The sequence below is a fragment of the Pelophylax lessonae genome (assembly GCF_965119305.1).
Source record: "Pelophylax lessonae genome assembly, chromosome: 3".
Classification (NCBI taxonomy): Eukaryota; Metazoa; Chordata; class Amphibia; order Anura; family Ranidae; genus Pelophylax; species Pelophylax lessonae.
The window spans coordinates 283,349,465-283,363,230 of record NC_138770.1 but is presented as its reverse complement, the minus strand read 5'-3'; the positions used below and the strand labels follow the sequence as shown (position 1 = coordinate 283,363,230).

General features: G+C 50.9%; 1 protein-coding gene across 4 annotated transcripts in view; it reads right to left on the bottom strand.

Annotated features, from left to right (window-relative positions):
* ATP11B (ATPase phospholipid transporting 11B (putative)) overlaps positions 1-13,766 on the bottom strand; it is a 358,393-nt gene that overhangs the window by 116,024 nt on the left and 228,603 nt on the right. For all 4 annotated transcript variants that reach the window (XM_082249614.1, XM_082249613.1, XM_082249612.1 and 1 more), the window contains exon 23: positions 6,584-6,643. In XM_082249614.1, coding sequence (XP_082105740.1) covers positions 6,584-6,643 — 60 coding nt within the window. The remainder of the gene's footprint in view (positions 1-6,583; positions 6,644-13,766) is intronic.

Genomic DNA, 13,766 nt, shown 5'->3' with positions numbered 1-13,766 from the left:
AGGAGGTAACGGAGACCTGGGGGGAGCCAAATGGCAAACCCCCTGAAGAAACGTACGACTGCATAGCCAAAGGGCGTTGGAAGTACATAGTCAAGGCCGAGATCTGACACTTAAGAGTGCCCAACGCCAAACGTTGGTCAACCCCTTTCTGTAGAAAGGTCAGGATCCTGCTGATGGCAAAGGATCTAGGATGCAGCTTCAGCAATTCGCGCCAAGCAATGTACGCTTTCCACGTATGATGATAAATATTCTGAGAAGTGAACTGCCTAGCCTTGAGTAAGGTAGGGATCACAGAATCGGACAGACCATTGTCCTTTAACACCTTGCTCTCAACAGCCAAGCCATTAAAGCCAGCGACTAAAGTAGGATGGAATATCGGACCCCGATATAGATCTTCCCGCAGAGGAAGTGTCCATGGACCTGCGACCTTCAGCCGAATCACGCTGGCGTACCAGGATCTCTGGGGCCAATCGGGAGCCACCAGAATTACTGGGATCCCTTCCAGGAAACGCATAAATTAGCCCGTACTGGCTCCAGGGAGCCACCAGGGCGTCTACTACGTCGGCCAGAGGATCTCTGGACTAAGCCACAAACTTTGAAACTTTCCTGTTTTGTCTGGAGGCAAAAAGGTCCATATTCGGGGTCCCCCACCGGAGACACAGCTGGTGGAACACTCTCCCTGATCCAGGGTTTGACAACTCAGGTAGTCCGCCTGCCAATTGTCTACGCCGGGAATGTACATGGCGGATAGGGCTGGGACGAAGTCCTCTGCCCAGTGCAGGATCCTGGCAACCTCCAGAGCCGCCAGGGCACTTCTGGTGCCCTCTTGATTGACAGATGCCATGGCCGTGACACTGTCGGACTGGACTCGGACAGAACACCCTTTGAGATTGTCCATGCAGTGGAACAGGCTCAACTTGATTGCTCTTAGTTCCAGAACGTTGATCGGGAGCTTGGACTCTTCCAACGTCCAGGTCCCCTGAACATTCAGGGTGCCCAGTAAATAGGTTCGGATAGAACCCTGATGAGGAACTGGTACAATCACGCCTTGTGATAGCATATCTCGAATCCCTTTCTGCAGCCCCACAAGGCGGTCTGGAGACAGCTGAAGATTGGAGGGAAAAAAACCTGTCTGGCAGACGGGAACAAAACTATCTTGTACCCAGAGCGAATTACCTCGTGGACCCACCTGTCGTGCAACAGTGAGGTCAAAGGATCCGGGAAGAAACAGAGACTTCCCCCACCCCTGAAGTGGGTGGGGGCGCACTTTCAGGCAGAAGGGGTCTGCTTGGAGGTGCTGGGGACAGAGGATTTTGGCTTACCAGCCCACCATTTTTCAGATCCCTTTCCGCCTGAAGTCTGCTTGGTTTTCTGCAACAGTCGCACAAAAAAGACGCTTTAGGGTTGTAAAGGAAGGACCTCGCTTACGCGAGGCAGACTTACCCTTAGTCGAGTGAGGAAGGAGTGTTCTCTTTCTCCCAGTGACCGTCTTGATCAAGTCATCCAAGGAGGAACCAAAAAGGCGATCACCCTGAAAGGGAAGATCTGCCAAAAGCTTCCTAGAAGCCTGGTCGGCCGACCAGGACTTTAGCCAGAATGCACATCTGATGAGCACACTTACCACTGACGCTCTGGCCTCGAGCAGAACGTCCAGGTTAGCATCGCATATAAATTGCAGTCAGCAAGTTCCAGGGCAGATGACGGTAACGGGGGTATCGTCAGTGCCTCTCTCAGAGCCTTTACCCATTCAAACATCGTCTGAGATGCTAGAATGGTAGTCAGGGCAGGCCTGAGAATAGATCCCACTACCGTATACAGGTGTAGGGATAGGACCTCAATACGTCTGTCAACCAGATCAGGGAGAAATGAGGATTCTGCCACTGGTAAAACCGTGGCCTTGTGAATACCGCATATCTGGGGTTCCACCTCAGGGGGGAACGTCCATTTGAGTAAGATCTCTTCCTCAAACGGGTAGCGTCTAGCCAAACGTTTGGGAATTGCAAGCCTGCAATTAGGTCGCCGCCATTGTTCCTCCACTCAGATGGACAAGACTTCGGGATAAGGGAAAACCTTGGCGGATTTCTTTGCCCTGAGGGATCCAAAGGATACCAAGGCTCCTTGCGATTTTAAAATCGCATCTGTTATTTTTAGGGTGTCCCTAACTGAGGATATCAAAGCATCTACCAGCGCCTTTTTCTGTGCCAAGGCTGGTGTGGAAACATCCTCTTCCGCGTCAGAAAAGTCAATGCAGGGACGCATCCTCCAAAAGGGGGTCTGAGTCACCTGCAACAATATCGGCCTCAGAATCTGAGGTCTGAGATGAGACAGATGAGGGCCAAGGGCGTTTCTTAGTAAACGCTGCCGCAATAACTTTGTCCATTTTTCTGGACATTTCTTGCATCACAAAGTCACATCATGAGCCTCAGAAGCAGGCCCCAAAGATACATCGGGGGTCGCAAACTTGGTAATCCATGTTAGACATATAGCCAAACCATAGGATTGCACAGTAAGAATGTAAAGAGCAGACAGGGAAAAGGGGAAACACCGCAACCTGCATCGCAAGGGGTTAAACAGAAGCTTCTCCTGAAAACAGGAGCAATGGCCTGAGAGGGAGCAATCCGTGCCCAATCGCCAAATATTAACGCCCCTGAGGCTATGTGAGGTTACAAAGGCACCACAGGTCCCAGCAAGTCTGCCGCTACCGGCGTGCACTGCGCCCTACGCAGCGCTGCTCTGGGGGATAATCCTAAGCCCCCTAAAGGCCTAAACCCCTCTGAAGATGAAAAGGTGAAGGCCAGGGTAATTAAACTCCTCTAGAGCAGTTACAACATGGAGAACACAGCAAGGTCCATCAGCAGCATGGAGAGAGACGGTAGAAGGAAACGCCCCCACCCATAAGGCATTACAGCCACCAGCATTACAGCGATAGGGATAACCAGGCATGCTGCTGAGGCCTGTTAAGGCTGCAGGCTACGGCAAAATGGCGGCTTCGTGCCGATGAGCATGTGACCTCGGGCCTAGTGAGGCCTACCCTAGTAACAGACCTGGGGGCCCTGGCGGGTGTCATCCTGGCGGATGAAACCCCCTCAAGGTAGCAGTATGAGGCGCAACCATGTACCCCCCCCCCTCCGAGGCCTCCCCCCCACTGTCTGGTATAGCACCTGAGGCGACTTACATAGGGGGCCCCACCACTACAAGTGTCCCGGGGGTCCGGAGCCCAGGGTAGGGAGAGGTCAGGGTAGGAGGGGAAGGTCCCAGGTGACCCCTCATAGAGGAGGAGGGTGGTAGGAGGTATGGGTACCCGAGGGTCCTACTCACCTATGGAGGAGTCCACGTCCGCCAACCAGACCGGGGGACTGTACTTACCGGACCACACTGCTGAGGGTGGGCGTCCATCCTGACAGACTGCCTCTACACCGCAGTGAGGGCGCTGTCGGCCAAGGTGCATGCTGCGACGCTGGCATGCAAGGTGTGTGCGTCCCGGCGGGTTGTTTCACCAGCAGGCCAGTCCCCGTCCGTGGGACTATAGTCGCTATGGAGACTCAGCGCGGAGCTACAGTCTACAAGCGCTTGCTGGAACAAACTGGGAGACCGTAAGGCTCTCATATAGCCAGTCCGAAACCCAGCCGGCATTCCACAGGAACTGGAGTCAGCAGCAACAAAAAATAAAAAAAGGTTCCCTTTAAGACATTTAAAACAGAGCTAGGACAAAAAGGTCCCACAGTAGGGAGCAATTTGGCCACTCCTAAGACCAGGCAGCTAAAACTGAAGATGCAACGGTGAGGCCAGGGGTAATAACCCTGGGACCCGCCCCCCTGGGCGTGTCAAAGCCTTTGGCTCTATCTGGTCACTCCTAGTGGGAGGGGCTTATTACCCATCCGTCTATGATCTAAAGCAGCAGCTACGTCCGTCGGTAGACGAAAGAGGAAAAAATACACCCTCAAAAAGGATCGGATCCTCTTAAACAGCAGCCTGCAAAACCTTGCTGCCAAAGGAAGCATCCGCAGGATGCCAACACATCCACTTTATAAAACTTTGCAGAAGTGTGCACTGACAACCAGGTGGCTGCCTTGCAAACCTGTCACTGAGGCTTGAGGACGGAAGGCCGAGGAGGCACTAAGCACCCTAGTAGACTGCACCTCGACAAGGAAAGGAGGAACCTGAACCTTGATGGAATAGGCCTGAGCCACCATCTGTCTGATCCATCTGGAAATGGTCGCAGAGGAAGCGGACAACCCTTTGCAAGGTCCATCCGTGAGCACAAATAGAGAGTCTGACTTCCTGAAAGACTCCGAAGCTGCCAGGTACAACCTAACTGCCCAGACCACATCCAAGGCATGGCAAGGCAACTTCCTGTGGATGTTTAGACCTGGGACACAGGGAAGGCAACACAATGTCTTCATTCAAATGAAAGTCAGAGACCACCTTAAGAAGGAATGACAGACGGGCGAAGCACCACCTTAGCCTTGTAAATTACCAGATAAGGTGAATGACAGGATCGTGCTGCCAATTCCGACACCCTTTGCGCAAAGTTGATACCCACCAAAAAGGCCACCTTTTGGGACCTTCTCGAAGTTTCAGCTCCCTCCATAAATTTTCTATAGGATTAAGGTCTGGAGACTGACTAGGCTACTCCATAATCTTAATGTGCTTCTTCTTGAGCCACTCCTTTGTTGCCTTGCTGGTATGTTTTGGGTTATTGTCATGCTGGAAGACACATCCATGACCTATCTTCAGTGTTCTGGCTGGGGGAAGAAGGTTCTCATCCAATATTTTACATTAAATGGTCCCGTCTATTGGCCACTCAATGAGGCAAAGTCGGTCTGAACCTTTAGTAGAGAAACAACCCCAATGCACAATGTTTCCACCTCCGTGCATGACTGTAGAGATGGTGTTCTTAGGGTCAAAGTCGACATTTTCTTCCTCTAACATGGCAAGTCCCCCTCCTCAAAAAGGCACATGTACAGTCATGCCATCTAAATCTAAATGATTTCGAGAAGGATTGGGAGAAAGTGCTGTGGTCAGAGGAGACCAAAATTGAGGTCTTTGGGTTTAATTCGACTTTAAAGGAAGAAAAATGCTGATTATGATAGGAACACCATACTTTAAATATTGGATAAGAACCTTCTTCCCTCAGCCAGAACACTGAAGATGGGGTCATGGATAGGTCTTTCAGCATGACCATGACCCAAGACATACCGCCAAGGCAACAAAGGAGTAGCTCAAGAAGAAGCACATTAAGGTCATGGAGAGGCATAGCCAGTCTCCAGACCTTAATCCTATAGAAAATTTAGAGTTTCCAAACGACAGCCAAGAAACCTTAAGGATTTAGAGAATATCTGTAAAAAAGAAGAGTGGACCAAAATCCCTCCTGAGATGTGTAAAAACCTGGTCACTAACTACAAGAAATGTCTTACCTCTGTGCTTGCCAACAAGGGTTTCTCCACCAAGTACCAAGTCATGTTTTGCTTAGTGATCAAATACTTATTTCACTCGCTGAACTGCAACTATTTTAACATTTGTATCATGTGTTTTTTTCTGGATTTTTGGTTGATATTCTGTCTCGATCATGTAAAATACACATGATAAAAATTATAGACCCTTCATTTCTTTATAAGTGGGCAATCTTACAAAATCTGCAGGGGATGAAATACTTTCTCTCCCCCCCACTGTAATTTTAAGATACACAAAGGTTTAGAAAAATATACACAGAAGCCAAGTTTTTAGAACTTTGTCATTTATAAACTTATTTACATGAGATAATAAAAAATCACCCAAATATTAAAAATATAGGTTCCCTTTAACTTTCCTAGTCCGGAGACTGATTTGAGTTTCATTTAGCTTTCCAGCACAGATGAGGCTTTTCTCATGTATCAATTCTAAATGTGTAACAGTTTACTAAAGGTGAAACCACCCTTTAATTGCTCATTAATTCCCCGGAAGAACACTGGCAACTGCCACTTTCACCTCTTACAGCCTACAATAGCTGCTTATATACACAGGATGCAGAGTTCTATTTAAAAAAAAATGTCTGTACAGGTATGGAAACTTGCCTAAACATTCCCATTTTAGGTTTCACTTGTGTTTCACTTTTTCTGAAAACACGAAAGGGAATTAATTAGAACATAGAAGCTGGCATTGACAACTTGTCTGTAGAGGTTCAGATTTTAGGTATGTTTATCCTTCTCTTTGCTTCAGAACTCAGTGGCTCACTGACCCATAACAAAAAACTTTAAATCAGGTGTTTGACACAAGAGATTTACATTCCTATTGCAGGTCAGTGACTAGTCAAATACTAAGAGCTGGAATAAGACTGAATTTTCACCATAAAAAAACAAGTTAGCAATGACATTTCCCAAATTTCTGTAATGACAGGTTCTTTTTAAACCTCCACATGTTTTGTGCTACTGATGGGAGATTTTGTTTTCACAGACCCAAACATGAAAAAGCGAGAGACGTGTGAGAAAGTATTTGAGGGGAGAGCCACTTCAGGAGCTCCTATAGTCCTAGCTCAAATTAAAATATAATGAAAATATAACAGATCCTGTGTGGTATCTCTAACAAAAGGGAATGCTACACTTACTTGTTGTGAAAATAAACAAAAGAACTGATACAAAAACTGTGGTGTGATAAAACACACATTCTGCAAGAGAAAATAAAACATTGATATCAGTAAAACTACACATTCCAAAATACCAAATATGCATGCATATAAAAACATTTAGGCCTCATGCACACGGGGCATTTTTACAGCCGCAGTAAGTAGTGTCAGGCGTTTATTTTTGTTTTTGCAGCTAGAAAAATGCCCCTCCATGTTATTCTATGGCCTCATGCACACACAGACATTTTTGAGCTGTAAGTGGCCTAGGCGTTTTTAAGCTGCAAGAAGAACCCACGACCTGCGCGTTTTGAGGACCAGCGTTACAGCTGTAAAAACGTCTAACGCTGCAAAAGGCTAAATAACGTTGCTATAACATTGCTTAACATGCGTTAAGCCACGTTATACGATTTCTTTTTTCTTTCATTCAAAATCAATGGTTCCCTATGGGAGCCTATTGATTTGAATGGAAGGCGCATCGAAAGTCAGATCAGGACGATCCGACTTGCGGTGCAACTTGCGCTGTGAGAATCTTGAGGGGGAACTTCACGTCAAAATGGAAAAAAACGGCGTGGGGGTCCCCCCAGGTTCCAAACCAGGCCCTTATGCGAGCATGCAGGCCATGAAAGGGGAGGGGATAAGCGAGCGGCCCCACCCTCCCTGGACCATACCAGGCCACGCGCCCTCAACATGGGGGGTGTGGGTGCTTTGGGGCAGGGGGGGGCTCTGCCCCCCCCCACCCCCAAAGCACCTTGCCTCCATGTTGGAAGACCAGGGCCTCATCCCCAAAACCCTGGCCGGTGGTTGTGGGGGTCTGCCCCCCAGATCCCGGACCCCCTCCCTATGTGAATGGGTATGGGGTACATTGTACCCCTACCCATTCACCCCATAAAAGGCAGTGTATGTAAATGACAGGAGACGTTTTGAAAAAGTTTATTAAAAATCTTCATCCAGTCTTTTCCACTCTGGTCTTCTCCTCTCCGCTCTTCTGCCCTCCGCTCTTCTGGTCTTCTGCTCTTGGCTCCTCTTCTTCCTCCGGTCCTCCTCCTACGCTGTCCCCGGTGATTAGGACGGTCTCCGGAGCTTATTATATAGCCATTAGGGGCGTGGCCTCCCAATGACATCACAAGGAGGCCCCGCTCCCTTATGCCACAGACGACGTCTGTGCCATAAGGGGGTGGGGTCTCCTGATGACATCACCGGGCAGCCACACCCACAATGGCTATATAACAAGCTGCAGGGACAGGCATAATCACCGGAGACATCGTCTGAGGAGGACCGGAGAAAAAAGAAGAGCCAAGGGCAAAAGAGCAGAAGAGCGGAGGGGGAGAAGAGCAGAGAGGAGAAGACCGGATGAAGATTTTTAATAAACTTTCCAAAACGTCTCCTGTCATTATTTACATACACTGCCTTTTATGGGGTGAATGGGTATGGGTACAGTGTACCCCATACCCATTCAAATAGGGAGGGGGTCCGGGATCTGGGGGGCCCCCCTTGTTAAAGGGGGCTTCCAGATTCCGATGAGCCCCCTGCCCGCAGACCCCCACAACCACTGGCCAGGGTTGTGGAGATGAGGCCCTTGTCCTCATCAACATGGGGTCAAGGTGCTTTGGGGTGGGGGGTGCAGAGCTCTCCCTGCCCCAAAGCACCAATACCCCCCCCCCCATGTTGAGGGCATGTGGCCTGGTATGGTCCAGGGGGGGTGGGGCCGCTAGCTCGTCCCCTCCCCTTCCTGCCCTACCAGGCTGCATGCTCGGATAAGGGTCTGGTATGGATTTGGGGGGGACCCCCATGCAGTTTTCGTTTTCATTTTGGAGCGGAGTTCCCCCTCAAGATTCTCTGCGTAAGTCGCACCACAAGTCGGATCATCCTGATGCGAATTGTGATGCGCCCTCCATTCAAATCAATAGGCTCCCATAGGGAACCATTGATTTTGAATGGAGGCAGAAAAAACGCTGCAAAATGTGACGTGGCCAAACGTGCAATAACGCAAATGGAAAAAGCTGCTGAAAGCACGTTTTTACAGCCGCTTTTTTCCGGCATCAGAACTAGCTTTGCAGCACGTTTTTTCTAACGCCCCATGTGCATGAGGCCTAATAGCAAACTGCATGGCAGACACCACAGAACTAATTAACATAGTCTGAATGGCATCATATACTTTACATCTTTTGTATACTTCTTCAAACAAGAACAGATTCACTAAAATGAATTTAAACTTTCTACAAAATTCAACAGCATACAAAACTAAAAAATATAACAGGCATATGGCATATTTCTATTGGGCATATTCCTAAAAAAGTCAAATTTAGGCACATTCAACCACATTCACCACCTATCTCCAAGGAATGGAAAGGGGAATTGCTGTTAGTAGGGAAAGTAAAAACGGAATTTTTGTAAAATCTTACCTGTAAAATTCCTTTCTCGGAGTCCTCCGACAGTCGCCGCCTCCTCTAAGTCATCACTATTGGGTATTGTCCACCTATCCGTAGGAATAGCTAGGCATATAGATTTAGTCAAAAGACAAAAGGCATTAGCATATACACACCCACGGGGGCTGTCCCATCTGGTCAATACCCCCCCTGCATCACCACTCCCAACTCAGTTTTGGTAGTATAGCAGTAGGTAAGAAGAACCCCAAAAGAGGGGCGGGGGCGGCGACTGTCGGAGGACTCAGAGAAAGGAATTTTACAGGTAAGATTTTACAAAAATTCAGTTTTCTCTTACGTCCTCCGACAGTCGGCGCCTACTCTAAGTCATCACTATTGGGATGTCCCAAAGCAGTATAGACATGAGGGGTGGGAGGCGCAACCGTAGAAAAGGCAACGCAGTACCCACATCAGAGAAAGGAATCTTACATGCACCGTAAGAACCAACTGGGCAACAGAAAAAAAACAATGCTCAACAGGAGCAACAGCCCAGGAAAGCAAATGCCAACAGCCAGGGACTCAGAGAAAAAAATGCAAGGGTCCATCAAGGCACAGCCGCACTGAACTTTGCGGCCAAAAGAAGCATCAGCTGATGCCAGAACGTCTACTTTGTAGAACTTGGAAAAAGTGTGCACCGACGACCAAGTCGCCGCCTTGCACACCTGGGCCACCGAGGCCCGATGCCAACAGGTCCAGGAAGTACTCAAAGACCTGGTAGAGTGCGCCTTAACAGGGAAGGGCGGAACCCGTTCCTTCAAGGCATAGGCCTGCTCAACGGTCTGTCTGATCCACTTGGCAATGGTCGCTGCCGATGCAGCCATGCCCTTCCGAGGTCCCTCAGGAAGGACAAAGAGAGTCCGCCTTCCGAAAGGATTCCATAGACTTCAGGTAAACCCTGATCGCCCTGACAACATCCAAGGAATGCAAAGCAATCTCCTTAGGATGTTTAGGCTGCGTACAAAGCGAAGGCAGGACAATTTCTTCATTAAGGTGGAACTCAGGGATCACCTTGGAAAGAAAGGACGGGGGTGTTCTCAACACCACCTTACCCTTGTGGATTATCAAGTAAGGGGAGCGGCAAGACAACGCCGCCAGCTCCGACACTCTGCGAGCCGAAGTGATCGCCACAAGAAAAGCAACCTTTTTCGACAGCAGAGGTAACGATATCTCCCTGATATTTTCAAAAGGAGCACGCTGCAATGCGGACAGGACCAAGTTCAAGTCCCATGGAGGTAAAGGCTCCTTCCTAGGAGGAACCAAATGTCGCACACCTTGAATGAACGTGCGCACCAAGGAATGAGACGCCACAGGGCGTTGGAAAAGGACCGCCAGTGCCGACACCTGGCCCTTTATAGTGGCCAGCGCCAGGCGCTGGTCCACTCCAGACTGGAGGAAAGCCAAGATTCTCGACACCGAGTAAGAACGAGGGGAAAACCCCCTGGACTCACACCAGGTGAAGTAGGCTTTCCAGGTACGGTAATAGATCTTACCAGAGGAAGATTTCCTAGCCTTGATCAGGGTAGGGATAACCTCAGAGGATAGACCCTTGTCCTTCAAGACCTGGGTCTCAACAGCCAGGCCGTTAAAGCCAGCGACTGTAAAGCAGGATGGAAGATCGGACCCTGAGACAGGAGATCTTTCCGCAGAACCTTTCGGTTTAGCCGGGATGCGAACAGATCCACGTCTGGGGATCCCCACTTCGCACACAGCATCTGAAAGACCTCCGGGTGTAGGGACCATTCCCCCTGGTCCAGGGTCTGGCGGCTCAGATAGTCTGCCTGCCAATTCTCCACACCCGGAATGTGAACTGCCGAAATCGCCGGGACATGAGTCTCGGCCCAAGACAGGATGTTGGTCACCTCCCGGGCCGCTCGAGCACTTCTGGTGCCCCCCTGGTGGTTGATGTAAGCCACCGCGGTAGCATTGTCCGTCTGTACGCGAACAGGCAGGCCCTGGAGACGGTCCGACCACTGGAAGAGACAGATTTATCGCTCGTAGTTCCAGCACATTTATCGGGAGGGAGGATTCCTCCTCTGACCAAGTGCCCTGGGCAGACAGGGTGCCCAGGACTCCACCCCAGCCCGACAGGCTGGCATCCGTGGTAACCACCGTCCACACCAACGGGCGGAAGGACTTGCCTTCCGCCACCGACGGGGACTGGATCCACCACAGAAGAGCCAATCTGGTCTGGCGACTCAAGGAGACAGCCAGATCCAAGGACTGAGGAAGTCTGTCCCACCTGGCCAGGATCTCCGTCTGGAGAGCCTGCGTGTGGAACTGGGCAAAGGGAATCGCCTCGAAGGCCGACACCATCAACCCCAGGCCCCGCATGCAGGTCCTGAGTGACGAGGACGGATTGTCCCTGAGGGACCTGATTTTGTCCCGCAAAGTCCGAAGCTTGTCCTCCGGCAAGAATACCTTTGCCTGAGCAGAGTCCAGAACCATTCCCAGATAGGGAAGGCGAAGCGACGGAGACAACGCTGATTTTTGAACGTTGATGGTCCATCCGAACTCCTGGAGCGTCTGTACCGTGATGGACAGATCGCACACAAAGTCCTGACTGGCACGCGATCTCAGAAGCAGATCGTCCAGGTACCTCAGGACCGCAATGCCCTGGGCCCGCAGCAGGCCCAGGACCGGCGCCAACACCTTGGTAAACACCCTGGGTGCCGAAGCGAGACCGAACGGTAACGCCACAAACTGGTAGTGGTCCTCTGCGATAGCGAACCGAAGGTACCGCTGATGACCCTCGAAAATGGGGATGTGCAGGTACGCATCCTTCAGATCTATCGAAGCCAGGAATTCTCCTGGACTCAAGGAGGCCAACACCGAATGGAGGGACTCCATTCGAAACTTCCGAACACGCACAAAGCGGTTCAGCGCTTTTAGGTCCAGAATAGGACGCACTTTGCCCTCCTTCCTGGGCACAGTGAACAGATTCGAATAAAACCGCCGAAACCTGTCCCGATGAGGCACCGGGACAATCACCCCCTGAGCAAGCATGTCCTGCACCGCTTGATGCAAGTCCTGCAGACGCCCCGGAAGCAGATGGAGATTGGAGGGAAAGAATCTGTCCGCCGGCCTGGAAAGGAATTTGATCTTGTAACCTGATCAAACGATTTCCTGGACCCACCTGTCCGAGATTCGGAGCAGCCAAGGTTGGAGGAAACCGCGCAAACGTCCCCCACCCCAGAAATGAGTGAGGGCGCCCCTTCAGGCAGAGGCGGAAGGTCCCGCCGAACCGGCATTGCCGGTCTTCTGCTTACCCGCCCAGGGCTTCTTCTGGTTGCCCTGGGCCTTGAAGGGCTTGCCCTTGGATTGGTTCCGAAAGGCACGAAAGGACCCCTGATTTGATCTAGGCGCAGAACCCCGCTTGCCACGGAAAGACTTGTTCTTCGGGTTCTGGGGTAGCATAGTGCTCTTACCCCCCGTGACGCCTTTCACCAGGGTATCCAACGCCTCGCCAAAAAGGCGAGAGCCAGCATAGGGAAAATCAGCAACAGTTTCCCGCGAGGACTGGTCGGCCGACCAGCTCTTCAGCCATATCAGTCGCCAGTTAAGTACCGCGACGCTCGAGAGGCGAGCCACCAAAGGGGCCTCATTTAGGGCTGCATCACACAGATACATGACTCCTTGATGGATCTGGTCCACCATTTCCAGTCGCGCAGGCGGCACGTCATCGGACACTAGGTTGCTTCTAAGCACCTTAATCCAATCAGCCACCGCCTGAGCCACCATAACGGATGCGAAAACGGGTTTGAGCAACGAACCCGCCACCATATAGGAATGGCGGGCTAGAGACTCCAACCGCCGGTCCGTGGGATCCCGGAAAACCGGGGTATCCTCAGTAGGAACCAAGGTAGCCTTGTTCAGCACGGCCACAGTGTGATCTACCTGTGGAGGCACACACCATCGCGACTCCGTAGCCGGCGCAAAAGGATAAAGCAATTTGAACCGACTAGGTACCAGGAATGGACGTTTTAACGTGCGCCACATTTCATTAACAGTGTAATGGAATTCCGCTGGGCAGGGAAAAACCTGCGCAGACTTGCGGGTCCTGTGCGTCCCAAAAGAGGACACAACGCCCGGAGGACTGGGCTCGTCCTCCAAATGTAAGGTATCCTTAACCGAAATAATCAACTCATCCATGGTCGCCCGTTCTTCGGGTGACCCTGGAGAGGATGTATCAACACCCTCCACCTCAGCCTCCCCCTCAGACCCCGGGGGGGTCTAAGGATGAGCGGGACCCTGAAAAGGGCACGCTCGCAGCAGCAGCATCCATATCCCCATCTGAATCAGAAGAGAGACAGCCTGGGCCGTTTTCTCGCAGCCCGTTCAGACATCAGCATTTCCATATTTGCCACTAAAGTCACAACCACAGCAGCCAGATCAGGTCGCAGCGGGGCCACAGGAGAACTGGGGCCCCCCACTAAAGCTGGAGGAAACTTGCTTTCCTGAGAATCCATGGCTCAAGATAATGAAAAAACGACAGTGCAAAAAACAGTGTACTGTCCCCTTAAATAGCGCTGCGGAGTGCGCAGCCCACCGCTACTGTCACAGCTATGAAGACCCCCAAAAGGAGAAAGAAACTGAGCCAGACGCAGTATACAGAGGAAGATTGAAAGAGATAAGCTGCAGAGCCCGCAGATCGTTGCTACCTGTGTCCTTGCTGCCTGAGAGGAAAAGGAAATGCTGCTGGAGGGGGCTGGCTATAAGCCAGACCCTAGGGGAAATGGCTGCCC